Raw genomic sequence first — 26,857 nt, forward strand, 5'->3', positions numbered from 1 at the left:
CCAGAGATCTGCACTGAAGAAAAGGGTTGAGACCTGAGCTGGCCATTCACCGTCACTATCACACCTTGGTGGGGACGTTGATATTCTCCCGGCATAAGGCAGCCTTATGCAGCGGCCGTTCCTATGAGAATGAGTGACTGGCATATGGCTCCAAGTACCAAAAGAGGCACTACTGTTTGAGCCTGTTAAACAGTGTCACAGCTATGTGATGGACAGATTGGAAAGTCACATCACTGGCAAGGTTAAAATGTGAGCTGCTGTATAGCCTGTAAAACCAGCTAAAGGTATTCCAAACAAACACGAATCAGAATACCGGCACTGTGTTCATGCAAATACCTGATGTCTGCTGCACCGAAGAGAAAATAAAATGAATGCATCTTGTGTTGAACGTGAAACAAAGCTACACTGAGGGGCTCCCACAGAATGATTAAGAAAATGCACCAAACAACCAGTAAACAGTACATGTCATCATATGACTCACTCACAAAAATGATTTTAAATAAATAGAATATTCAAGACTAAAATACAGAGAGGCAAAGATCTCAAATGAAATTTTAATAAACAGATTCACCAGTTCTTCAAATAGCCAAAATCTGTTCCAGCCAGTTCACTTCAGAGGACAGAAGAGGACAGAGTGAACAAATTGTGTTCTCCAATAACAATTTAGCTGCCAGTTTTAAGCCGTCTACCATTCACTGGCAGCAAATTTGTTGTTCATTATCCAATCAATGTTCAGTCATTATATGAAAGAATTCAACAATGAAGAAGAAATTAACTGGTTTGTGCATGGAAAATGCTACCAATGAACACTCTTTCAGCACTCTGGGGAGCTGATGTCTGCATTACAATTGCAAGTCCACACCATTCAAATCTGATGATTCTTCACAAAAGCACTAGCCCACAGAAAAATCGTTTGTTCTTTTCATCACTGTACAAAGAAATCCAGCAGGTTGATAAAGTGCGTAATGCATTTTGGGGTAACGTGGTCCAAGTCCAAGGTTGGAAATTGACAATCCAAATGGTGCACTACCGCACACAGAGAAAGTCACACCAAATTGCCAGTGGGGTGATGTTAGCTAGTGACAGCGTTGCCAGCAGCAGTGGTCAAAGGAACAACGAAACGACAAAAGCCTGAATATATCCGAGAAGGTAAAGACAGCCAGCCATCCAGACGACCGTGTGCAGCCCCTCAGATGTCACATGTCATTTCAAAGACTTCTGCGACGAAAAATGGGTCGGAGCCCATCTTTGAAAGCACGCAGAGGCTTGCATTTGGGTATAGCACAATCGTTGTAGTAACAGCATTACAAGGAAACGCAGGACCACAGCGTCAGCACACTTGAACATGCTCCAACTGCGACAGCAACTGGTGATGTTTCAATCACACAACGTCGCTTACACGCATCCCACATCGATCTCCACCACTTTATAACAACACATTGTCGCCACTGTAGGTAGCTAGCTAGTCGAACTATTCTTTGTAGTGTCATTGTACTCGCTGGGAAGAACTGTTTATGAAATGACAATTCAGTTAACCAGATTTATCCTGTACATTCAGCAACTCTCAAGTGAGGAACAAAGACGCTAATAAGATTAACACAACTTCTTCCCCCCCTGGTTTAAGCCCCATTTTTGGATCCATTGAGCAACGTATGGGACAGAGAACGCTGCTCTTATTGAGTAGTTAGCTAGCATTCAGTTACTGAGCCAACCTAACAAGTTAGCTGGACAAGATGTTAACTTGAGTCTCACCAAATTTAGCTAGCGAAATCAAGGAAACTTTAATGAAATTGCTAATCAGGTCATTTGTGACTTATACTCGCTGAATAAAAACCGACAAAGGGTCAGTTAGCTAGATGACTGGAGCATGCACCTACTCAACGACCTAGCTAAACTTTGAGGTTTGTCTGTCTGCATCGCTGTCAAAACAAGGCGAGTCAGCCAGCCAGACAACCATCTAGATAGGTATTAAAAACGTATTAGCCAGCCCGCTGTTATAGCCAGCTAGCTAACTAGCTAAGTAGTCAGATACCGGATTTGGAGAAGCCTCATTTTACTAGCTGGCCAACTGGGTAAAGGAATGGCAAGGCAAAAACCTAACCACTAGCGGGTTGCAAATTTAGGCTAAAAATGAAACATCTAGGTAGCCATCTAACAAGATAACTAGCTAGAAACCTTGTCTATACATTGTCAGACTGTCTGTATCGCCAGCTGTAGCTGGCTAGCTACTGTTAGTTGTTCAAATAAGCATGTTAGCTTGCATTGTAAGGCATAAATATTATGTTGTCAGCGAGCATGTTAAAGACATTGCTTCCCCGCGACACAGTCAATGGGGTATTTTAGTGCATGACATAATGCGTCGAAACACAGCTATCCCAAGGAGCTTTGCATTTTTTGATTGGCTAGCTTGCTGGCTAAAAGCCGACTCATTTCGGAGCGCACAGCCAAACGTCGGACAAGGCTGAGCTTTCACTGTCAAGCAGCTGACAAGTTTTAGCAATTCGAAGCTTTAGGATTGTGCCATTAAATTGCAGGATGAAGAAATATGACACATCTTTCCCACTGTAATTACATGATACAGCTAGCTAGGTAACTTGATATCTACCTGGAAATCACGATCCTCGTTGAAGCGAGAGAATCTGTCAGCCATTTTCCTTCTGCAGCTCCTTCTTTCGTCCCTCTCTTGCATTCGACCTGTCCCTGTTGTGTTGGAAACGCCCATTGCAGTCAATGATTGAAACAGAGTTCCAATCGCAGATCAAAAATCCATTTGCCTGATGCAGGTGTTAACCAATAGCTGGCGATTTTCTCCCCGTTCTCATAGGTCTCTCACAATGTTTACTATTGGCTACCAACGTTCTAACCAATCCAACGTTCAAATATCAGATTGACAGGACACGCAACCAATAACGAAAAATATGCGGTTTCGCGGCAAACTTGAATGTTAGAATGTTTTGGCAAGAACAAAATTGCTGTGCTAAAGCAGTTTGAAGCGAATAGGGCGAAATGGGATGTGAAATTTGTAATGTTAAAATGCTTGGCTGGTTAACAGTTGGTCTCATTCAGTTCCATCTTTGAAAGAGATCACGAAATATTCAGGTTGCTGGCTAGCCTCGTGGGATAGACGGCAAAGCAAGGTGGCTTTTCACTACAGCTGACCCATTTACGTAACATTGAGCTAACATCTGAAAGAAAAAGTCCCTCTCCTTCAAATCTGACCCGCAGGAATTCACATAAAACGTGCATAGTAGTTAGCTTTCCAAATACCCAGTTCCACCAGCTCAGTAAGTTTTACATCTACTTTCATTTACACAAAACGATTCCCAACAGCGTTGTTAGGGTTTGGTTGATGATAGTTTTGATAGTGATAGTGATAGTTTTATTTGCAGCTTTCTCTGAATTTAGTTAAATCATCACATAGGCCAGTGTTTCCCAAACCTCTCCTGGAGGACCCCCTGTCCTGCATGTTTTAGATCTCTCCCTGCTCCAACACAGCTGATATAACTGATCACGAATGGATCTAAAACGGGAGAGATCTAAAACATGCAGGACAGGGGGTCCTCCAGGAGAGGTTTGGGGAATGCTGACATAGGCCTACTGATTCAATGGCGCATTAGAACCTCTCTTAGATATGACGTAGTGTTCAGCTGTAAAAGGTTTTGTGTTTGCATAAAAGAGAGACAAGTCTACGGGAAATCTACAAAAACGAAGGTTTTGTAGAATGACTGCAGCTGTCTATCATCTACCCCTTCCCAAACTACCTGTTTACTGTACCCTCTCCACCCCATTCACAGTTCCACTCTTCTCCATTATCATCTTTCTTGCATTGCCTATGTCTCCTCCTTCTCTGTAAGATGTACAAAATTATGTGTGATTACATCACACAATTTGACAGGTTATGTATAAGTTATTTTCTGCTTCCAGTTCAGCTTTTCACATTATATGTTTCTGAGCACTAACACCGGCACTATCCTCTACTGCTAAAGGTTTTTACTCTACCAATTCTCAAACTCCCTGTCCACATACTCTCCCCATTTCACAGTGCCAATCCCCTGCCTGTCACAATCCTTGCTCTGCTCTCTTAGCACATTTCCCCCTTCCCTCTGTGAGCTGTGCAAAAGTCACATATGATGATGTCACACTAGCTTGCAGATAATAGGCTACACAATACCTTGTGAAAGTAGGTTTGGTATATCTCTGACACACACCATCTTCTGTTTGTAAATGATCCCATTGTTCTACTTATACTAAGCCATGTATCATCTCACATCCCACCCCACTCTCCTTTCATAGTTTCTTTTCTGTCATCTATCCCCCTTATCTAGCACATCTCCCATTCTACCCCTCTAAGGTATACAAAGTCATGTAATGATGTCATAATATTGGTGTCACCAATTCAGCTTCACTTATTACATGTTCTAAAAGGTTGTTAGTAGAACCCTGAGACTGTCACCATTTAGGTATCCCCTATACTGCCTCCCCCTTTTCAATGCAGTACTACATGCCTTTCCTGTCCTATATACAGTTTCCCAAGGCAATTAGTTTAGAAGTGAAATATAGGGTATATTGGTTGCCAGTTTAGCTTGACTCATCATTTTAATAAGACTTAATAGGACTCCTGGCATACTCCTATCAATGCTGCTATCATTTACATACTCCTATCAATGCTGCTATCATTTACTGCTAAAATTTATTTTGTTCTGTTCTTTCCCTTACCTCTTATCTATACCTTCTCCCCCTTTAATAATATTCCACCATTATGTAGCGATGAATGAACTGATACAGCATTTTTTTGTTTTACAATGGCTAAGCCTATAATACACCTACAATACAAGAGCTGCATTGACACGAGCGGTTTGGCTTGCTTTATACTACATTTACATTTATTCATTTGGCAGACGCTTTTATCCAAAGCGACTTACATAGGTTACAGTTCTTTACAATGTTATCCATTTATACAGCTGGATATTTACTGAGGCAATTGCGGATTAAGTACCTTGCCCAAGGGTACAGCAGCAGTGTCCCAGCGGGGATCGAACCGGCAACCTTTCGGTTACAAGTCCTGCTCCTTAACCACTATGCTACAGTGCCACCCCTAACTAACTGATTTTAGATAATATACACAATTAGTAATAATGAATAATTATTCAAACAATTACAATCTGGAATTAATTTCAAACTAATATTGTAAATACACCTTAGATCTGATAGTCTCTTTTACAATGGCTTAGCCATTGTAAAACAAAAAAATGGCTGTATCAGTTCATTCACTGCTACATACACCACGGCTAACACGCTGTTTGGGTGATGACGTCAATTCGTCCCCTTGTCCCTTCATTTGAACACCTTGTATGGAGATCAGCATCCTTATGGGCTCAATGGTCTACTGGAAAGTTAGTTTCTTACTGAGAGTAATTTATTTCTTCTGCTGGTGTTATTCTCACCTCACGTTATCAACAGCTGTATTTTGTGAATTTCTCATCTTATAAAAACTGGCTAAAATAGCGGTCTGAAATCTCAATAGATTACGTGACATGCATGACAGTACTAACAGTATCAAAAGTCATCTGTTGCTTTCATCTTGCACAATTCATTATTGTTATCATTGGAAATGATTTCTAAGAATGTTTTAAAAAGAAGTAATTTTCTACAAAGAGAAAACATTCCGGAAGCAGATTTGTAGGTGTTACTTTTGCTTGTGTAACTATGCATTTATATTTGAATTATTTGGAAACTATATGAAAATATCTACATTTAAAAAATTAAAGAAATAGTAAGCCATTGATGAGACGCAGAATCACAACAACGCTTCAGTTGCATTTTTCATGACGACATGGTGTGGTTTCAGCGAATGTCATTGCTATGCTGACTGCACAGATTTACTGATCTTTATAGTAATGGAATACATAATACAGCGCATATGGTGAATGGAGTATGACATCAAAATGGTTTAAGATAAGAAATATGTGCAGAATTTTTACAATCTACAGATTCGTTAAATATACATTTAGAATTGTATTTTTATAATTTAACTGTCGGGTTAACCCAGAGTGATTTACAACACAAGGGAATAAAGCGCATCCAATAAAATCGCGTCAACGACGGTACGTGGCTACAAGAAATAAGCTTATAGGCCTACGTATTTGTCTATTTGCCACTAGAGGGAAGCAGACTCTACAACATGATCACCAAACCACGCCGTAATCACTTTGATCACGGGGAATATATTGGGTGCACTCGTGCTCTGAATGAACAATTAATTGACATTGCCGAACATATTTTAATTTACTTTAATTTGATATAACAGATTGCGCAGTTCAGAGTGAGAAATTTGAACAACTTGCTCAGGTGTTCTCACCTCCAGCTGCTCAGACTGCTGCTGAACCATTTAAATTGATGACCAGGTTAAGTGCAGAGCGACCAGGAAGTAAACTCAAGGGAAGCAGTTGACCTGCTGACACTGATGTTATTTCTCAAAAGTTTAAGCTCTGATTTTAATATGTAGGTATTGTGGCACTTTTCAGCACAGTAACAAATAGGCCAATGTCACTTAAATAAGAAGTACATTTTCTGTTCACGGTCATTTACTTCATGTGAAAATGAATGTCTATGAAATTTATAGAATGATTTACATTTCATGATAAAAATCCTAACTCAACTTCCATGGCCAGAATTATGTCTGATATTCGTGAAGAGAAATGACCATTTAAATTTCAGAAACAAAGGGGAAAAACTATTGTTTAAAGCATAACGGGAATGTTATTTAAACCACTTCAAACTGTTCTGTTCAGGGCACAAAATAATTATGTGGACAAGATAATTGTCTATACAAAATGTCATATGAAACATGCTATGAAAGTGCAATTATGTACACATTGTCATTGATTTGTATCACAAAAGAACTTTTCATGCTGAATACATTAACAAACATTAACATTAGCATAAAGTAGCTTTAGACATGTCTGTCACACATATATCTAAGATTCTAAGATGAAGATCTAAGATGAAAAGATAAACATTTCATCTGAAGGCAAATCCATAACATTAAGACAACATATTGCGAATGATCAGTAACCAAGGGACTTTTTTCAGTTATTATCCCACTTAAGATAAAGACTCAATTTGATTTGCTAGTTGTATTATGATTCCCTTTCTTGCACACAACAATAATTTATTCTTACTCTACATCAACTTTTCCTACTACTGGTAAATTTATACACATTTATACACATTTCTCACTTTCTTTGTATTTCACTTTAGGCATTTGCAAATAATTCACTGCCATTTTATAATAACATGACTGGTGTGAGTGATATATACCAAAATGTCTCAACCCAATTGTCATTCAGTAATGTTGCATAGACAACAGGCAGCTTTGTATTTATCAGTTTGTGCATACTGTATATTATGGCCTGTTTTTCTTCTCACTACTGTTAATTGCTTTCATTTAAATTTTATTTTTGTTTTTATTTTTAATTATAAAGTTTTACAGAAGTGTCTAGCCACCTACTGGGCATACATAAGCCCAATGAATGAGGTTTTGCCAACATTTGTCAAGGTAAATTAATGGCCTAACATTATTTGTTTGAAGACAAATATGCTTGGATTTAAGAACATTTTCGTTTTGAGTAAGCTACAGTTGCAATATATGTCATGTTCACATAATTATAATTTTGTACACTAAATGAAAAATGTCAAATTACAAATTTGTCTATGAATTGTAGCTAATTGTCACACGTGTCAAATAAATTACTTCTGTAATTTCAAGACATAGTCACTGTGAACCTTAAGCCTTATTAATTTAATTTTGGAACAAACAAAAGCCGACTGACTTTACCACCACTTTTGCTGCTCAGTTTTCACATAAATTGGAATTTTAGTTAATCTTATGTTCAGTCTATAATACGTGTTTGCTTTTTATATTAAACATCACAAAAACCTTTGGTCCTCCTTTGTCAAAGAACTTGCAAAATTCATTTAATTTTGTGGTTTTTGTGAGTGGCTGATCAGGTTAGTATTCATCCCAGGTCTGGAAAAAAGATGGCACACATCAGTACAAGGCAGAGGAGATGTTTACTGGGTCTGTTGTGGACATGTTGTGACTGCTGTGTGTGCTCTTGGTAAGAGAGTATTGTGTGATGTAATCCAGCACTCTATGAATCAAGCACTTGACAGCTACTCCATAGCTGTCCTTGAAAAGTTTCTGGTTTAAAATGGCATCATAGGACATAAATGAACTTTAATGAGATTACTAAATGTATTAAAATGGTGTGTTAGATTTGTTTCATTAGTATGCTCAGTGGAGATCCACATCATGTCTTGTAAAAATGTAGGTCTCTACACATAAAATATACAAGCAAAATGGAAAAGAACTGAGCAGATGGTGAACGTTAAGGATCAGCAGGTATTGTACTTTGGGTTTTGATTGTGAATATGGAGACCAGGACCAAAAACCATTAAAAGGCGATGTTCACATTTATTCATGTATAAGGTGTAAGTCAGTGTCACAATAAGTATTACGCTATGCTGGCTCAACTAAATAGAGACACTTTCCTTATGAATATAAATGCTTTACATCTACATTACTTGTGTTGTCTACCGATTATTTAAAGGGTTACTTTCGGTTTTCATTCTGAAACATGCGTGTTGCTCCGAATGATGCGCGTCCCTATTTATTCGAAACGAGACATCCGTTGCGACTGTGCCTTACCGAAGTGTTGAAGTTGGGAGATTTCCCCGGCTCTGCTGACATCAACAACCTTACTGACCATAACAAAGCTACGGTGAGTGAACTCTGCTTTCACTGGCTAATAAGTATTGTATAAAATAATGGAGGAACATGTTACAACTGTCAGCATTTGAACGATTTACCTATTTTATAAAATGGCGGAGGATGAAAAGGAAGTTGTGCAGCATGTCGTCCTCATCATCCATAGTTATATAATCAACGGTTTTAAATTCTGTTTGAACATTTGTCAGTACGGTATCTTTTTATTTAGCTTTCTTTTGAGGCCGAACATTCGACGGCGTAGTGACCTAACCACTGTATTTCCACTGAGATTTTTCTTGAACCTACCTAATTATTTATTTCGGGTTAGCTAAATGGATATACTTACCAACAATGTTTTTAGTTTGTGAACCACATTTCAACATTATGACATAAAGTTGTTTCCCTACCCAATCTGTGATTCAAAATATCAAAGGCTTTCTTAGATTAAAGTTTGTCATAAATATAAAAATAATTAATAAAAATGTTTAATAGGTTATTGAGTTCCTGACTGCCATTGAAATGCAAAGTGACACTGTAACATCAAGTGATGTCAGCCATAGGCGTTTCCAATGACGTTGATGGACTTGCCCTGTATCTAGAATGGTGCAATATGCAGTGTTTTTCTTTGGTTTAAATTGAATTGCAGTTTTCGTGGCTAGAGCCAAGCTCTCACCAGTATCAACCCTCAGAACAACGAACAGGAATGATCACCTCTTGTACTTTGCCCGGGAACTATGTATAGCCACAGAATAAACAGGTGTTCTGTCCAAACGTGGATGTCCCGTCAGCATGTTTGGGGCACTGGTATGCATAGTGCCTGCAGGCCCCTTGGCACTTCATGTCATCTCATTCAGATGTCGATGGACAAGGCTGCCTCTGGGTGCATAGCCATTCATTAATCCCAGGCCTCCTGCAGCATGTCACTCATGCCCATGGAAACGAGCCAAGGTCTGCTGGTCAGCTCCAGGAGCAGGCAGAGGGACATTAAAGCAACACAATGCTGGCTGGATATGCACTAAGTGGTGGTCATTACTCAGGTCTCAGATATGTCACGCAGCTGAGTGGGTGTGGATGAGTCAGTGTGTGTATTCAACGAGCCATGGGTATGTCGCATTCCAGTTCCTTTCAAGCAGTGCCGCTTTTTCAAAGTTGTTCCTTTTTCATGTAAACATTATGCTATTGGGCAATTAAATTTTTAATACTTTGTACTGACTCACTGGTTTGAACCTTTCGGAATCTTGACCCTCCATTACCCTGAACCCGGTCATGTTTTCCCGCACCTTCACTAGTTGCTCTAGCTCTGTGTAGTTTAGGTTGGTTTCTCACATTTTTAGTATCTTATTCTCAGTTCTCAACGCCAAATCCAATGTCCACATTTCAGTATCCACTTGAGCAGCCTCTATGTTCACCTCATGTCTGTAATATTTATTCAGATTAAATTTGTTATTCATTGGCAAACTCAGAATAACTTTGTATTGGGTTTACTGGTTATGTTGGACTATATTAAAGCCCACCACAAAATTGACCATTTTTGACAGGAAATAATCATGAGTTGTGACATTATACAAATGGGTTAATTACTGAAGCCCTCAGGAGGAATTGGGGGAGCCATCATTTTCTGTAATATTTTTGTAGTGATAAGAATATATAATTGTTTTTATGGAACTGACAAAACAAAAAAGATAATTTTTTGACTGAAAGATAAGTGAATATTCATGTTAACTTCACTGCAGTTTCAAACTAACCAGTTATTTACATTACTGCAACATCATCATATATCATTGAATTGACATTCAGACTAAGTCTATCTTTAAAAAAATCAGTTATTAAAATCAAGTATGTGGTTTGTCACTGGATCTCAAGACGTGTATTTTGCTATTTTTTTCCAGTGCCCATGAGGCCAGTTGAGCTAGTCTAACGAAATGAATGGGATTGCAGAGACACATCATATAAAATTAGCAGCATGTATTTCAGTGCGGATGATGAGAAATGAGTATGCAGTGAGCCAGTTAGGTAATCAGTCATTTTCCATTAAATAGTTAGCTGTCTAGTAGGGTAGGTGGTTAGCATAGGTGGTGAGAGCAGGTATGGAGGGGGGTGGTTCTGGGACGCCACAGCTAGTTGTTGAGACTTCCTGAACTCAATGAAACACAGATGAAGGAAAGTGCCCACTTGATAACCCCAATGACATACCAGCATGTACATGCCTGATTGTTTTCTTGTAGTGTAACGGTGCATGTTACTTGGTAGATGTTACAGTAGCAGTGGGCTCAGTTCTTAGCTGAGCACTTATCCTGTGTTTAAGGCGCTTTGCGTTATAATATTACCCTAAGTTAATGCTGCTGCATGAAGGGTAAATCTGATATTGCTGTCTGATAGTGCACTGTAATCTTGTAATTTCAAGAGTTATTACTAAAAAGGAACAGTTCATTGGTCACATGGCATGGCATTTAGGGTTATACTCTGTCAATGGAAATCTGTTGCAAACCTTAATGTGTTGTCAGGTTTTGTTGTTATTTCTGTTGTAAACTGTTAGTAATTAAGGGGTCATACAGAGTTATGTCTGTAAATGGTTTATCAGACTGTAAAAGGATATAAAATGTCTAGTTCTCTGACACATATCTCTTTGTTGTGAAACCTCTGAACCATAATGGCAGCAATAATCTCAGCTTTACTGTCTGACAGCAGGTGCCTGGATTCACCAAGATAAACACCTGGTGCAAATTAAGTTATTGCTTTCCTAAAAATTCATACACAGGGTGCTGGTTTTTACTCTTTGTTTTCTGCTGCAGAATCCTTTCAAGCCTTTCTAATTGCAGTTGTGTGATTTCTTTATACAGTGTGCCTGTCTTCAGTGGTTAGTCCTTTGAGGGGGGATTCTTCTCTCAAATGTGAAAGGATTCTTTATGCTGTTCTGCTGAGGTGTCTCTGAGTCACTGCCATATTGTCAGGGTTTTTTTTTTTTCGCTTGTTTGTTTTTTTTTTTCCCATTTTGTTTTCATTCATGTAGAATAGTAATTCTTGAAAAATCCTCACCATATTTAAGAATAAACCTTCCCTCAATTTTGTAAAAAATATATAATTTATTAAGAAAATATTAAGATCATGTAATATAATTTTGCGAAAAAAAGAAAAGTCTTTCACCTGAAGGTTAGCATTTAAATATGTAAGACTGTAGCACAGACTTGCAGTGCTCGGTTAGTACCGCAAAAGGGTTTTACTTATGCCCAGAGAAAACAATGAGTATTTCAGTTCCCAACCTTAATCAAATTAAAAAGGTGGTTTATTCTCCTTGTAGAATCTTGACTTCTCTCATTAATGCGTATTGGTGGAATCAGTTCCATTCAAACGGATCTCCTATGTCCTGAACAATGCTCCTGTTCCTGCATCCTGCTGAATGCTTGTGAAAACATAGTCACTGGAATTAGTAGCACAGTAGCTACTATAGCTCCCTCAGATCTGAATATCTGTTACATTATTTCTCCATTCACATAGATGTTATTATTTTCACCCACCCTCTAACACTTCTCCAATGGCAATGCATGGAAGCTGAGCAGAGGATGCCAGTGCATGAGGGACTGGTGGTTAAGGGAATGGGAAGTGTGTTCTCTTCATCTAGGTAGGACCTCTCCCTGCTTTTAAGTAGGAAGCCAGCTGCATCACAAATACAAGGGCCACTGGACCTATCTCAAGTTGGGCTTGTGGTTCTTTCATTGTGATGCCGCATGTTAGGCTGGACTTGGAGTTCTAAAGGCCACCTTATGTATGTTACATTGGACTGCTGGCTTCAGCTGATTTAGAAGTAAGTTTGTCTTAGAGTCACCTGGTTTGAGGTTCAGCAATGTTGTGTGTCCTCATAGTGAACACACAGAGTTCACAGAAGTGAACCTTGCTTGACATTATCAACCTCTCTTGCTGCTAGTTTTGGGGGCACAGGAGCGTGATTCACAGGGTACAGCAATGCTCAGGTGCTGTGACCGCCAGTTGTTTGTTTGTTGAAAAGGAGAAGTGCTGGAACAGGAAGTGAAAAATCCCAAAGCATGCATGAAAAAAAGGAGGCCATTCTTTCCCGCTATTGACAGAAATGTCAGATGATTGTCATCCATGACATTTAAGACTGTCGTCCTCCAGAGTCCCTCCAGCTCCTCCTCATTCCACTGACGGTCAGATGGAGTCCAGACTGCCCCTGGTGCAACCTGGGCTCTGAGCGTACCTTTCAGATCCACCCTGTAGTAGATTCTACGTGAAGGTCACTTTTTTCACATGTGAACACTGGACAGATGGATCTGAAGTACAGTGGATACACAGAATTGCACTTTCAGGGCATGAAAAAGTCCAACACACCAGTACATTCCTCTGCACTTTGAAAGTCCAACTTGTAATACAGGATGGAATCCATGGAGACAAGTGATATAAATTTTCATTAACCAGACCTTATCAACAAAGTAATATTTCAGTGCAAGCTTTATTGATGAACAAAATCTCACTATAGAGATAATTATCTAGGGTGATCCCAGCCAATAATTATTCAAAGCAATTCAGTGAGGCAGTCTGATGGGTCCAACATGGGTCATGCACAATGCATGAAAACATCTTGTTTAAGTTAATTAGTTACAGTCATTTCACTACAAAGCACGTCTAATGAAATATGGGCAGTAGATACAGCCTCTGCTCTCAATAGATAGTTATGCTCAGAGATCCTAGTTAAGGCAAGCAGAGCAGCAACAGCAGGCAGATAGTGGGTGGATTCGGCATGCTCACCTCACAAGACAAATGATTTATGGATTCTCTTTTAGACAGATGGGAGTACCTGCCATCTAGCGAGGTGCAAATATACACACAGATATGAGAACGGATCCTGAAGGCTGAAGGAATGATGGCAGATGATTACTGACAAAAACGAAAAGTAGGAATTGGTTAGGAGATGTCAAAAGGATATGTTATCAGACTGAGATAGAGAGCTGCTCCTCCGTCCTCCTTATAGCATGCCACTTCAAGCCGATGAGGTCAGAAAATGTGAGGATCAGAGAGAAGGGAATGTCAAATGCAGACCAATACTTCAGTGTTAAATGCATCACTGAAGCTGAATAGCTGGAATTATCGATTAATTGATTATTAATTGTTCATGATCACAAGAATATAAGTAGTTGTGAGTTCCATAGGGTGGCATTCCTGTACAATGCATCACTCAAATTTACCATACTGTATACCTCTTCAAAAAAAACAAGAGCTCTATTAATTTAGTATTTGATCTCATGACTTCACTTATTAACTCAAAAGCTTAATCCCCAGTACTAAAGAGTATTACAAATGAGGTCATTTGTTGTAACTGAGTGACTTAACAACAGGGTTAACAAGTAAGACCAAACAACCTGTTTGGTTATTAACCTTTGTAGCATTTGTAAGAGTCAGCAGCATTCTGTCAAGGTAATGCAAGTTTGTTTTTGTTGGTTTAGGCCTGCTACCCTCTTGCTGTGTGTGTGTGTGTGTGTGTGTGTGTGCGTGCGTGCGTGTGTGTATGTGTGAGAGAAAGAGAGACAGTGACAGAGAAAGGAAAGCAGAAAGAAAGACAGGCAAGCACAGAGCCTGCCCCAGCCTGCCTTGCAGCTGGGGGGGGGGGAGGGGGGCAGGGAACTGGAGATGGCCTTCCCGTAACTCATACACACTCTGAGCCAATCAGAGAGCCTCACTCTCACACAGAGCTCTTGGCTAAGGGCCAGCGGGATTAGCAGCGCAGAGCGAGAGACAGGGGCAGAGTGAGCACAGAGTGAAGGAAGAGCAGTGGAGATAGAGAAACCCAGCCACTGCCTGCCATCGGGAAAAGTAACTTGAAGAATACCAGGGAAAGGACGCACGGCTGTCTAAAGCTTGCCTTGGTATGTCAGTGATTGGTGTAGTGGTGTGTTTTCTGCCTCTCTGTTGGGGATCTGCCCAGTCTCTTTACTCTCTCTGAGTGGCGAGCCGGGTTGTTTTTCAAGGGTGGCTTGCAGCAGGAAGTAACAAGCGAGAGAAATAGCTGTGCGCCATAAAGAAAAGAGCCGCAGTGAGTGTGTGCAGCAGGCAAGAAGGGGAGAGCTGCCGAGAAAGATGGTGTGGCAGATTCACTTGTAGGTAAAGCGGTGTTTCATCATGTCTGTCCAAAGGTAGCCTAGGCACAGGATGCGCTTTGGTCACCGTATCACAGGGCTGTGGGAAATGCACTTGAGAATTAAACTGCCATTGTAATTAGCTCAACCAAAGTGAAGGCAAAGAAAATGCTCTGCTGGAAACATTGATTCACTGTGATTCACACAGCGGCAGGCCTGTTTATGTTTTTTATTGTTACAGCCACGTAAGCATTCTGGCAGCATTTGCATTTATGTTTGCCTCGGGCTTCAAGACCCAAAGGTTTCGTCTGAGTTGTTTCTGTGGAGTTGCTGAACATCCAAGCATAACATGTGCAAACTTTCCATACGCAGCTCCCAGATTGCAAAGGCTGTCCTCGCTATCAGGAGTTTGTCAGGAGCGAGAGCCTAATGGCTTGCCGTTTGCCCCCCTTGTTTGCAGACCCTTTATCATGTTAGCGCAGCAGGGGAGTAATTTAGAGTAATGGGATGGTCCGTATTCATGGGATGGAAGCATGCGGTTCAGTAAAAAGGTTTCACATCAGCAGGGCCAGTGTGAAGCCACTTTGCCTCCCCTTTTTGGTGCATGCGGAGCAAAGGAAGTGCTTTTCAAACCGAAGAGCAGGTGCTTGATGTATGTTTGTTTACAACATGGTGCCTGTACACATATTTGTCAGAAAAGGGTGTAGCTGACTTCAGGGTCCGCCCAAGTGAATTTCGTTCTGACTCTCCATTGAACTCAATTTGTCAAACCTAGACACTGGGTGGAGGTTCACATGTCAGTTACAAACACTGAGTGGTCATTTCTGGACCAGAGTTTCTCTCAATGCTGCGGCATCACCTGCTCTGGAGGTGGGGTGACTGGTGAGTGGCTTTGTCCGTGTAGCACTGTCTCTTCTTCTCGTGTTCTTTTGCTCATGCTGCATCAAACACGAAGCAGTGATATATATCGGTAGGATTATGCATGAATGCTTTGTGCATAGTGGTTGATGAAATAGCTTTCAGCCAAAAATGCCTTTACATTTGTGGTAGTTTAAGGTCATTGAAGTTGTTTTTGTTAGCAGACATTTATTGTTTAGGGCCAATTAAAAAAAAAAAACTGTTCTTCACTCATTCATAAGAATGTGAGCCATGTGGGGTAGTTGTTTGATTAATTACAGTTTATTTCTGACAATGTACGGCGGTGTTTTAGTGTCACATTGAAATTTGACTCCTGGGTTGCAGTTTGAGCATTGCATGCACAGAGTGTGACCTGATATGACACTGACATGGTACTACAGCTACATGAATTGAAACAATAAAAAGCATCTCTGACATTACCAGTTATGACATAAGTTTATCCTTAAGGACGCTGCAGGCTTTGGCAGAATCATTTTGACAAAAGGCTGAAATGATATTTGATATTTTTACCATACTATAAATTGTATATATTCATTCATGTGCTTCTGTCATTTCCTTTTAAAATTGTCCTGCCATATTATTTTTTTTTGTTGCTCACATTTGGATGTATTCAAAAATGTGAGCACACACATAAGCAAATCTGAAATGCAGATGAACGCACATAGCTCATTGTGCCTTGGAAATAATCAATATAATCATAAACAATAATAACAAAAAGCGGAACACAACGTGTTCCAATTCAAGAAGGCAAGGTTGAAACAATGTTATTACAAAAGTAGTGTGTCAGTCACGCTCTCATTGCACTGTTTGAAATGTTTGACACACCCAGTGGCTCAGACAGGGAGGGCAGAGTCAGTGTCCCTTGTGGAATGGGTAATACTGCCCACCTCAGCCATGGGAAAGGATTGTTGTGGTGGGTGTGGGCCGCGTGGGCCGCAGGCTTGCTGGGTCAACATGGTGGGCGTTTGGTGGAGAGACTCCGACAGCTGGGGAGCCCAGCAGAATGCATGTCACTTTCTGCCAGCCAGATCCCTGCTGGCTATTTATACACCCCAGCTCAGGATCACTGACAGCCTCGGCTCACTCACACCAGCCGTAATCAATACCCACAGCACACCCACGCACGGCATAGCACGCTTGATGGAATTTCTGTTAATATTCTGTGATTCAGTTGCATGACTGTGCTTGTTCTCCCTGTGAGGCAGGGAGAGGGCAGTCTGGCAGCCTCAGCACCTGGTGCTCTAACCGTGTAACCCAGTTGTGTAGGACAGTGGATTTGGGTTTGAGCTGAGGAGATCAAAGGTGTGGATTAATGGAGGTCGACAGCAGATGCGCTGATGCAACACACAGCAACACTGCCACTGCCGCTGCCGACATGATACATCTCACATACAGAAGCTCTGGACCTTTCAACATGGCTCTGTTGATCCTATGTTAGCACAGAGGATGTTAGGACAGTCTGCGCTGAGGTCAAAATCTAGGGCTGAGATGGTTGAGAATGTCTGTTAATGTGGGGAGTTCTGCTGACGTGGGCTGTAGCAAAGCCAAAAAGTGAGGCTAAGACAAAGGTTGTTTTTGCAGGTCAGACAGGAGAAAACTCCAAAGGACAGAGCACTGAGGAGTCCAGTAAGAGAAACAATCACATCTGTGGCAACGGAAAACAGGTGTAAGAATGGCTGGACAAATTTTGTCAGCCAGAACCTAGATTCAAATCCTGAATAGGAGATGATTACCAGGAAGGAAAAGGCAGGACATACAAGATCACACAGATGCAGCAAGGGGTGATAAGGTGTGGCTGTGCTCAGCCAGCCCAGTCACATGACATAACTCCACTCCTGCCCAGCTGTTTTTTCCACTGTTAATCTAAACAGCTTGCCGCTTCCTCATTGCCACCTCCATTTTAGGGGTGTGTCTGCCCCAAATACTTTCATGACAGTTTCAGCTGACACTCGATGCAGGCCTTCTGGTTTTACAGCCATGAGAGGTTTGCTGCACATGGCTGCCAGATCAAGCAAAAATTGTATTTCCTGATGCCCCAGGCCTTTGAAGTCGTGGTTTGAAGGGGTGATCTCAAACATCCTCCCACTGCGGGTGATTAAATGTTCCGATAAGGTGCTTGGGAGAGGAGCAGGAGCAAAAACATCTTTTGTTCCCCACACAATGGGAGCCTGTGTGCCAATTCTCTGCAGGTGCTGAGAGCAGTTGAGATGTGAGAGCGTAGTTGCTGCAAGCGGACAATGTTTTTTGACATGTTTAATTGCTGCTTCGCTGCTGTGAAGGTCCTTACCATCACAAGATCTGTCTTGCCATTGATAAGGTAGTTGAGCAGTCAGATTTGTCAGCCAGTGGTATCATGTGATTGTCTGGAGAAGACGTTTATGAGAAGCACCCAACTGTCAAAGCCAGAGTCAGTTGCTGCCGAATAAAAATGATACCTACAGTTTTTTTGTCTGGCCAAAGGTGTTAATTTAGCCATTGCTCAGCAGCGGCACATGATATGTGCACCTGTTGAGTTATACATACTCCTACCTTTTTATCTTGTTTATCAGTCACACCTGGCTGCAGACAGAGCTTTCAAAGTAAACCACATTAAATGACTTGAGTGAAATTAAGTATTGCTGCTGATTGCAAAATGGCTACATGGAAACATGGATAAATAGGTGCTTAGAGGCTGGTCGTGTCTCACATTAGGCTGTTGGGCTTGTCTCAGCTGTGCAGGGCTGCAAAGGAAGAGGGGATGGCTGTGCAAAGGTTTTTCAACTCAACTAGCCCCTTCAAAGATCTGAAGGGGGGCTCGGTGCTGGGGTTCCCTTGCACGATGGACGACCTGGGCACAGAGGGGAAGGAGGTCAAGGAGGACTCAGGAAGGCTGTTGAGGAACCTGAGCATGGTGCTGAAGCAGGGCACTGCCAAGCAAGTGGGCACCGGGGATCAGGAGAAACTCTACTGTGTCTCCATCATCGCCCAGCCAGAGTGTAAGTGGGGCACACTGGGTGTTTGTCAGAGGGAAATAAACAGGAGGGGAATGGGGATGGAACCATTTTGAGTAAGGAGAATGGGGATAAAAAGAAGGCAAGGGGGTTGTACATTTTACATTCCATTTACATTGATATTTAGTCAATTATTTTTCAGATGTTCTTAGAGTGACTTACGAAACAGCGCATATAAGAGAAGAGCCCTGCTCATCTGTTTTTTTTTTATATAATTACAACCACTAACAGAATAAATTCCTTAACACCACTATAATAAATACCTTATAGTCAGTAGAAGAAACATAGAGGAGCAGGGCTGGAATGGTAGCGTGGTCAAAGAGAAGCCGTGAATAAGAGTCTGTCCAGGGGTCAGGGCGAGGCATTAAAACACACTAGAATGCTATGAAATCCATGCCTTTGCAGCTGTGGAACTGCAGTGTTAATGCACATTGTGTCTGCTGCTTTGTAACTTACTGACCTCTTTGCGATAACTACTCTTAGCATAGTGATGCGCTTATTTGGAAGTCGCTCTGGGTAAGGGCATCTGCTAAATGAAGTAATGTAATGTAATGTGATGCCGCTTCCAGCTGAAGGACCGCAGGAGTTCACGCCCACCAGCACAGAGCACACCTACATCAGATCTCACCTGATTAACAAATACAGGTACGTCACGGCTTTCCCTCCTTTTCTTTTCTAACAACAGGATAATTGGTTCAGGGGCAGGACATTGTGCAGGGGCAGGTCCGTGCACCCAGTTCTGTAAATGTGCTACTGATGTCATTATCTGTGTCCCAGCTCCCTCGGATAGTGACACGCTCATGAACTCGCATCGCTGCTGCTGGCTTTTTCAGGTCCTCCGCAGAACACCACGGCTTGTACAACCATGTGGCTCGCCCTGCCACCCAAGGGGAGAGCAGCCTGGCCCCCATCAACCCCCAGCCCTGCCGCTCCCCGAGGAAACGGCGGAAGAGGCAGCGCCGGAGGAGGAAGGCGAAGAAAGAGTTGGAAGGGGAGCAGGAGAGGCACAGGCAGAGGGTGCCATCAGGGGTGCCGGAACAGGAGAGCAGCAGCTCCCTCAGCCACCAGTGGGCTCCGGTAAGTCACACACTCGTCCCTCACCTCTACGCCAAAACGTCCCAAACCCACTGCTGAACACCTTCCCCAGCTCCCATTAAACCACTGACACACTCTGAGAACCGAGAATGGGTAACCACATTGATCAGTTCAAGGGCTGGATGAGTCTGCAGAATTAAAGTGAATTGAGTGACGGGGTAGATCGCCGCTCTGCAGATACTGTTGTGAAAGTTACATCCATCCAAATCCAGTCTTTCTCACTGAATGTGAAGTCAAGCCATTGGTTTCTGCCATTTGGAATATACTATGTGCCTGTTGCGGGTGCACAGGCCGAGCATGGTTCACTTCCCTCCTGCCATTCTGGGGAAGGAAAAGTGGCATTGTTCCAAGCCTGTGGTTGGATGATGGTGAAAGCCAGAAGCTTGGCAGTGCCATGTCCTTTTCGCAGGCTGGGAAGTGAAACTGCTGAGGCTCTGTGCCATTTAGCACCTTCCCCATGTACTGTCTGCCTGCCCTTTAACTACTGCATGCAGTGGCTTCAGGCCAGACCAGAGATATGTGTGTGTGTGTGTGTGTGTGTGTGTGGTGTGTGTGTGTATTGTATTCCTAAAATGCTTGACACATTTCAAAAAGTACACAGGAAGACATTGTTTCCATGGAATGATTCTCGGTTACTTTCCCAGCTGAAACCATCACTGACAATGATGAGCGTTTGGCTCTCTGCCCTTAACATCTAAGCCCAGACATATGCATGCCACTGCAAAGGAAGCAATTCAGAACGCCTAAACAAAGCCTTTTTTGAGTTGTGAACACTGTCTTAGTATAAACAGAGGGGCGTCAGCATTACCAGTTTCAGTGTCTGGAGAAGATAAAAGAGCTGACTCCCTTGTTTCTCTCCCTGCTCATGTGCCATCATTGTGTCCTCCCCCTCAGACGGAAGCCTCAGAGTGTACGAGCAGTGGCTACAGCTACAGCGGCATCCAGAACTTGGGGGTTCAAGAGACAGAGTGGCCTGGCTCGGATTTGGGTCGCCGCTCCAGCGATGAGCTCCCTCTGGGGTATCTCCAGCATACGGCCCACCCCTGGGCTCAGCAGGACCTCTGCGTCCTGCCTGACCTGTCCCAGTGCAGCCAGGAGAGCGGGTCTGACTCCCCGTTCAGCAGCCTGGAAGGCTTTGAGCTGGCTGTGAACGCGCTACGGGGAAGCGTGAGCCAGGAGGAGCGCTGTTTCGCCCCCCGGTTCTTCAAAGCCGTGGAAAGGGGGTACCTGGAGGAGGAGCGGGGCGACTCAGACATCAATGAGGGCATCCTCTTCCACCCAAATGAGGTAAGGGGAGAGAACGGGTGAGGCTATCAGCTGCTTTGAATTGGTTCCTTTGTGCTGTCGTTGCTAACCAGCATGTCACATGTCAGCCTCTCGGAATGCCCATCCTGATTTCCCCTCATGCTGCTGTGGGGTGTTTTTATGGTTTCCCTCTGTAAAGTCATGGTCCATATTCTTTCAGCAACTCCAGCCAAAGGACTTTGAGTACCGGGAGGGGGAGGAGTACACCCGGCTAGACCCCATCCAGAACGGATCATTTGGAGACGTTTACAGCGTGCAGGACAACAGCACAGGCTTTAAGTGTGCAGCCAAAAAGGTAACATCAGCCCCTGCCCAATACCCAGTACCAGAACACCGACATGTGTGTGCGTGGTCTTCTTCTGTGCATATAAATGCAATGTTCAAGGTGCTGACATGGTGCTGTCTGTTGATCCGTATGCACAGATACCCTTGAACATTTTCAACAGTGAGGAGGTGGGCTCGTGGAGTGCCCTGAAATCTCCTCGAGTGGTGGAACTTTTTGGGGCCGTCAGGGAAGGTCTTAACATCATCCTCTTCATGGCACTCAAGAGTGGTGAGTAACTAACTCAGCCATCTCAGGCATAGATTTGTTTCATCTGCAGTGTAGGGTTACCTCACCTGGTGATGTAACTTGCTGCTCTGAAAGGAGTGATGCAGTAATCAGAGATAGTCATTCAGTTGTAGCTGCCTACATGCATGCAAAAGATTATAAAGCTGACATCATTCGATAAGTCATTCATGCCATCCCCCTGCCCCCCCAACAACAGATTTTCTTCAAGTATGACACACATATTAAGACCTGCTTAAACGTCCTTTCCAGACAAAGTTCTACAGATTATATTTTCATAAGGAGCTCAAATGGTTTGAATGGATGATCTCATTCCTATGTGTCAGTCTGGCACAGAGACTAGTGACTGAGGCCGTATTCCCTGAGATTTGCAACCCATTGGTAAGGCTGCCAAGTGGTGTTCTGAGAGAGTGCAGTTAGAGGCGTTTCTTACATCCTGGCTCTTGACCCCATGCCAGGTTCCCTGGGACAGCTGCTGAAAGAGAGGGGATGCCTGCCAGAGGACCTGTCTCTGCACTACCTCTCTCAGGTCCTGGAGGGGCTGGAGTACCTGCACAGCAGACGGGTCCTGCACATGGATGTCAAGGGTAAACGTTACACCGAGACACAGGCAGTACACACAGGCAGCAGTGTGGAGTAGTGGAGCTTTACTTATAGGACTGGGTGTGTCACCAGACTGTTAAACCCTGGGTGGGAAACAGTACACTCAGAGACAGGAACCAAAAGGGATGACAGTAATAATTCGAAAGAAGAGAAGTTGAGGTTTTTTTGTTTTTCACCACCCTCCCTGACTAAGGATCATGTCTATGGCTGTTGCCATTGCGTGAATTCACAGAATCAACCAGGTTGTTGTTCTCCTTACACTTTCCATGGTGTAAAACCAAAGAGCTGAAGACGACCGGGGGAATTTCCCACCACATGACCCATGACTCAATGTTTAAAAAAAAAGAAAAAGTGCTTCCTTTGGCAAGCAACAGAGCTTTGAAGCCTTCCATCACTGCTCCACCTGGTGGTGGGAATTCATTAACACAAGTGCCTTGACTGTTTTGCTGCTCATGTTTGGTATTAAAAGATTATGCCCCAAACTGGGATCCTGGATCAGTTTCATCTTTTTCAATTTATTGTTGGGATAAGGAGGAGAGCTGGAATGGCTGTTCTGGGATTGGTTGTTACGGCAGAAAGTACTGGGAACCTCACTGCTTGTCAGACAGTCTAATAACAAATCAAGCTCCTTCTCCCATAGTTTTGTAAAGGTCTTATGTTAGAACAATTACTGTGTTTAAACATTTAAGGTGCCATGTCCAATGTTTGTCTCTGTGTCTGTAGCGGACAATGTTCTGCTGTCGGAGGATGGGAAGGACACATTTCTCTGTGACTTTGGACACTCTGAGCGACTGGATCTACATGGACACAGCACCAAAGCCTTCCGAGGTACTACGATACGACATAGAACTCAACTACAAGTATTATCTAACAAGGACAGTGCATTATAGGGAAAAACTTTTACTGTGTCCAACAGCTTAGATCTGGTACTAATGGTGGACTACTTCATTTCTTTACTGTAACATATACAAGGACATGAAACAGATTTGTGGCAAACTTCCATGCTAAGACTATAAGTAGGCAAGAGTTTGAGGCAGGGTCAGGCTCCTGCTCACATCTCATAAACCTGATCCTGTTATGCCCTCATTGTGGCACAATTATAATCTCCAAATTAATGTGTGCAGTGTGACAGAGAGCAGAGTGAGAGTATGCAGCTCTCTTTACAAGTGATGGAGGACAGGGTGGCTTAACTTCCTATACCTGTGACTGCGTTTCAGGAGAGGGCTTCCAGGGCACAGAGACACACATGGCTCCTGAGGTAGTGAAAGGAGAGCAGTGCTGTGGCAAGGCAGACGTGTGGAGCAGCTGCTGCATGTTACTGCACATGCGCAATGGCTGCCACCCCTGGACCCGCAACTACTCCCACCCACTGTGCCTGAAGGTAAGCTTGCACAGACTCCCTGTACTAAATGAAACATTAGGGAGATTGACTATGACTGCAGGTTCCCCTTCTGCACAGAAGATATAAATTTGTGAACTTGGAATTGTTTGAGGTTTTTCAATTTTTGTTCAATTTTTGGACAGATTGCTAATGAGCCCCCGCCTCTAAGTGAGATCCCGGACAACAGTAACCCCTACACAGTTGACGTCTTCACGGCAGGCCTGCAGAAGGATCCAAAGAAGAGGGCAACAGCCACAGAGCTCAAGATGAAGACCACTAAAGCCCTAGAAGAATGTGAGTGTAGAAATTACTGATGTATGAAAATTCATATGAACACCAGCTCCCTAATCAATCTTATAGCTATACCTGTACCCTTGGCCTTAGTTGGTAATCCCATACTTTCTCAGCTCCTGCAGCCATGTGACCTTATTCTTTGTGTGTGTGTGTGTGTGTCTGCAGTGGGTGGACTCACTAGCCCTGTGAGAGGGGCCTATCAGGAGCCAGTGAGCGCTGAGCCTCGGTACAGGCCCTCTGTGAGATCCAGGCCCATTCCCTCGCTCTCAGCCACACCCAGTCCTACCCCCTCCCTGCAGGAGGGGTCAGAGCCGATGCTGCAGTGGGTGAGCCCCTGGAGGGAGAATGCCCAGAGGGAGGAAGACGAGGGAGAGGAGGAGGAGCACGATGATGATGAGGAGGAAGGGGTGGAGGCTGGGGACGAGGAGGATGATGACACAGACTGGGAGTCCAGTGCTGAGTCCTCATTTCCTGAACCCCTCCCCCCTCACTCAGACCACCTTTCCAGGCACCACAAATGGGAGCAGGGTGACAGCCCCTCCACAGTATCCGAGCAGGAACTGCAGAAACTGAGCAGGGGTGAGCAAAGATCACACTAAATTTGTACAGGCATATTCACTGGGAAGCAGAGGATCAAACATTAGTTCACATAAACTGGGGCCATGCAGAGAACCCTTCTTCCACAGAAACTACCTCTGATTGAACAGAATTGTTACTCTTTTACTTTTCCTGTTGAATTTGAATTCTGTACAGACAGGAGTTTTCTGTGCTTTGGATGCTATAGCAGTTGCTAGAAGTGAAGCTGTACAAATACCATGGTTATCAGTAATTATGTGGCCTAGCCTTGACCCCATTGTGTGTTCTCTCTTTAGTGTTAATCCTGGATAGCCTATCCCAGCCGCACGCCCCCGAGGTGCTGCTATCCTGTCTGAGCAATGACTGTCCTGACCAGAAAGACCCCGGAGAGAAGGTAACGGCTTAGTATCAGAGAAACTTGCATGTAACATTCAGCATGTGCTACAGTAAATTATCAACGTCGTTGTCTTGTGTGGGATTGTGTGAGAGCATTATGTGTTGAAAAGATGCTGTAACTTCTTAGGCATTGCGCATTCCAGAACCTCAAGCAGTAACTTGTGTGGCCTCCTTTTCTCTCTCCTCTCCCTAATCCCATCGCACAGGACTCTGGTCGCTGGTCTGTCAACTGGCGTGATGACCTCAGCTCTGGTGTCTTCTCCTCATACAACAGCCAGACAGATGGACAGAGTTTCAACATGGACTGTCTGCTGCCTGTGCACAATCCACCTTCACGCTGTTTTGAAGGTGAGTGGCATGAAACTAGAAAGGGGACTGGGCGTGTTCATAGAACAGGAAATCACGAACCGACCAATGCCCCAAACCTCTGCTTCTAATAAAACTTTGATAGTCACATTACATCAATAAACACAATATGCTGTATACAGTGGACGAGTATGTCTGCCATTTGCTAAATCTTGGGCATACGTAAGCAGGTTTATACCTGGCACAACAGATTCTGCTAAATTCTTTTAAATTACAGTTGAAGTGAAACAGTTAAGGATACATGTTGTGACAAAGTCCAGCAGCCCCTGAATGGACTTGATCATCCTTACACTGTACGGTTTGTCTTGGCCTCACTGCACATTCTCCCCCTCTCCATGGTCTAGGGGTGGACGTGTGGATTGAGAACTTTGAGGGCCAGTGTCTGCGAATCCGTGAGAGACCCAAGGTGAAGGTGGGCTACATCGCCACAGGGATCAGCGAGCAGGTGAGTTGGCGGGCCCACCAGTGGGGCTTCCCTCAGTCAATCACATCCCACAGATGTGAATGAGTTTTACCGTATGGCGCATGGTGAATTGGAGTCTAACCTCACCTGTTCCTGTGTGTGTGTGTGTGTGTGTGTGTGTGTGTGTGTGTGTGTGTGTGTGTGTGTGTGCTCCTCGAGCAGATCTCAGAGCTTCCTTTCAGCCTGGAGATGCTGGACGGGCAGCTGGTGTCCCATGATGAGGAGGTACGGGATTCGGGCGTGTTCCTCCGCTGCACCCCCGCCCCTGACAGCAGCCACAGCTGGAGGTGGAGGGTTCGGGAGGGGAAGCTGGAGACACGTGAATGAAGAACCTCTGCACTCTACTGCATGGCCATAGGGGAATCAACCACCCTCTTCATGAGTGCCCGCCTTTTAAATCTTTACCCTTCTGTTACGTTTTGCCATAAATGCCTCTCTATGTCTAAATTTTGATGAATATGTGAAGGGAATCTCCCTCAGCCTTTCAACTGTCAATCACTTCAGTAAGCAAAACTGTAGAAAACAAGTCTGTTTCTGATTTTTAAACATACCACTCAGGAGCCCTTAAACCACAAATTTCACAGAGAAACTTGAAGAATGAGATGTCCACACTGAGGCAGTGATGTAACGCTCCCTTTGTTGTCAGCATCTGTGGTCTCAGGGTGATAAAAGGGGGCAAAGCAGGGGAGTGAGCAGAAAGAGAGGAGGGGCAGATGTGGGCCTTCTTTCCCTGCATTGCAGTAGAGCCAATGCTTGTGGGTGAAGTTGCGGTCCCTTCGGGAAAAATGAAATGAAATGGACCTGCGATTCCCCTCAGTGGCTCCTGGTGCAAGGGTGAGCTGGGCCCTCTGTGTCTCCTCCCTGTCTCTTTACAGCCCGCTTTCCTTCTGTTTTGCACCCACTCACCTAGGCCAGACCCAATCTACAGAATCAGCACCAGCTTGGACTGCCAAAATCGCTGTCTTTGAAGTAACCACTGCCTTTATTGGTCCACCAGGGACACTGTAAAATTGTCAGATGAATAAAACCTGAGTACAACACTGAGT

At 43.4% G+C, this 26,857-nt stretch overlaps 2 protein-coding genes across 5 annotated transcripts in view; one reads left to right on the forward strand and one right to left on the reverse strand.

Annotated features, from left to right (window-relative positions):
* The window catches only part of gpatch8 (G patch domain containing 8), a 50,883-nt gene extending 48,190 nt beyond the window's left edge, over positions 1-2,693 (reverse strand). For all 3 annotated transcript variants that reach the window (XM_036524458.1, XM_036524477.1, XM_036524467.1), the window contains exon 1: positions 2,606-2,693. In XM_036524458.1, the coding sequence (XP_036380351.1) occupies positions 2,606-2,689 (84 nt within the window). In that variant the 5' untranslated portion in view covers positions 2,690-2,693. The remainder of the gene's footprint in view (positions 1-2,605) is intronic.
* A 5,646-nt stretch (positions 2,694-8,339) lies between these two features.
* Positions 8,340-26,838, forward strand: LOC118781689 (mitogen-activated protein kinase kinase kinase 14-like). Of its 2 annotated transcripts, none has more exons than XM_036534692.1 (16): positions 8,340-8,404; positions 18,485-18,749; positions 19,334-19,409; positions 19,598-19,841; positions 20,754-21,146; positions 21,325-21,459; positions 21,588-21,717; positions 22,191-22,319; positions 23,059-23,163; positions 23,553-23,716; positions 23,860-24,010; positions 24,176-24,589; positions 24,883-24,980; positions 25,189-25,330; positions 25,693-25,793; positions 25,974-26,838. In XM_036534692.1, exons 1-16 carry the CDS (start codon positions 8,381-8,383, stop codon positions 26,136-26,138), a joined length of 2,736 nt encoding a protein of 911 aa, XP_036390585.1. In that variant the 5' UTR covers positions 8,340-8,380; the 3' UTR covers positions 26,139-26,838. The 2 variants fall into 2 exon arrangements, with proteins under 2 accessions (XP_036390585.1, XP_036390588.1); XM_036534695.1 differs by lacking the exon at positions 8,340-8,404 and adding an exon at positions 14,474-14,646.
* Positions 26,839-26,857: the final 19 nt, after the last annotated feature.

This window comes from Megalops cyprinoides, chromosome 1, assembly GCF_013368585.1.
Source record: "Megalops cyprinoides isolate fMegCyp1 chromosome 1, fMegCyp1.pri, whole genome shotgun sequence".
Lineage (NCBI taxonomy): Eukaryota > Metazoa > Chordata > Actinopteri > Elopiformes > Megalopidae > Megalops > Megalops cyprinoides.

Excerpts from the sequence above, each read along its gene's own strand:
- LOC118781689 (XM_036534692.1), top strand. The coding sequence starts at position 8,381 with ATGGTGAACGTTAAGGATCAGCAG. Across the intron at positions 24,011-24,175 it reads CACTAAAGCCCTAGAAGAAT|TGGGTGGACTCACTAGCCCT; the intron begins GTGAGTGTAGAA and ends GTGTGTCTGCAG. Across the intron at positions 25,331-25,692 it reads ACCTTCACGCTGTTTTGAAG|GGGTGGACGTGTGGATTGAG; the intron begins GTGAGTGGCATG and ends TCCATGGTCTAG.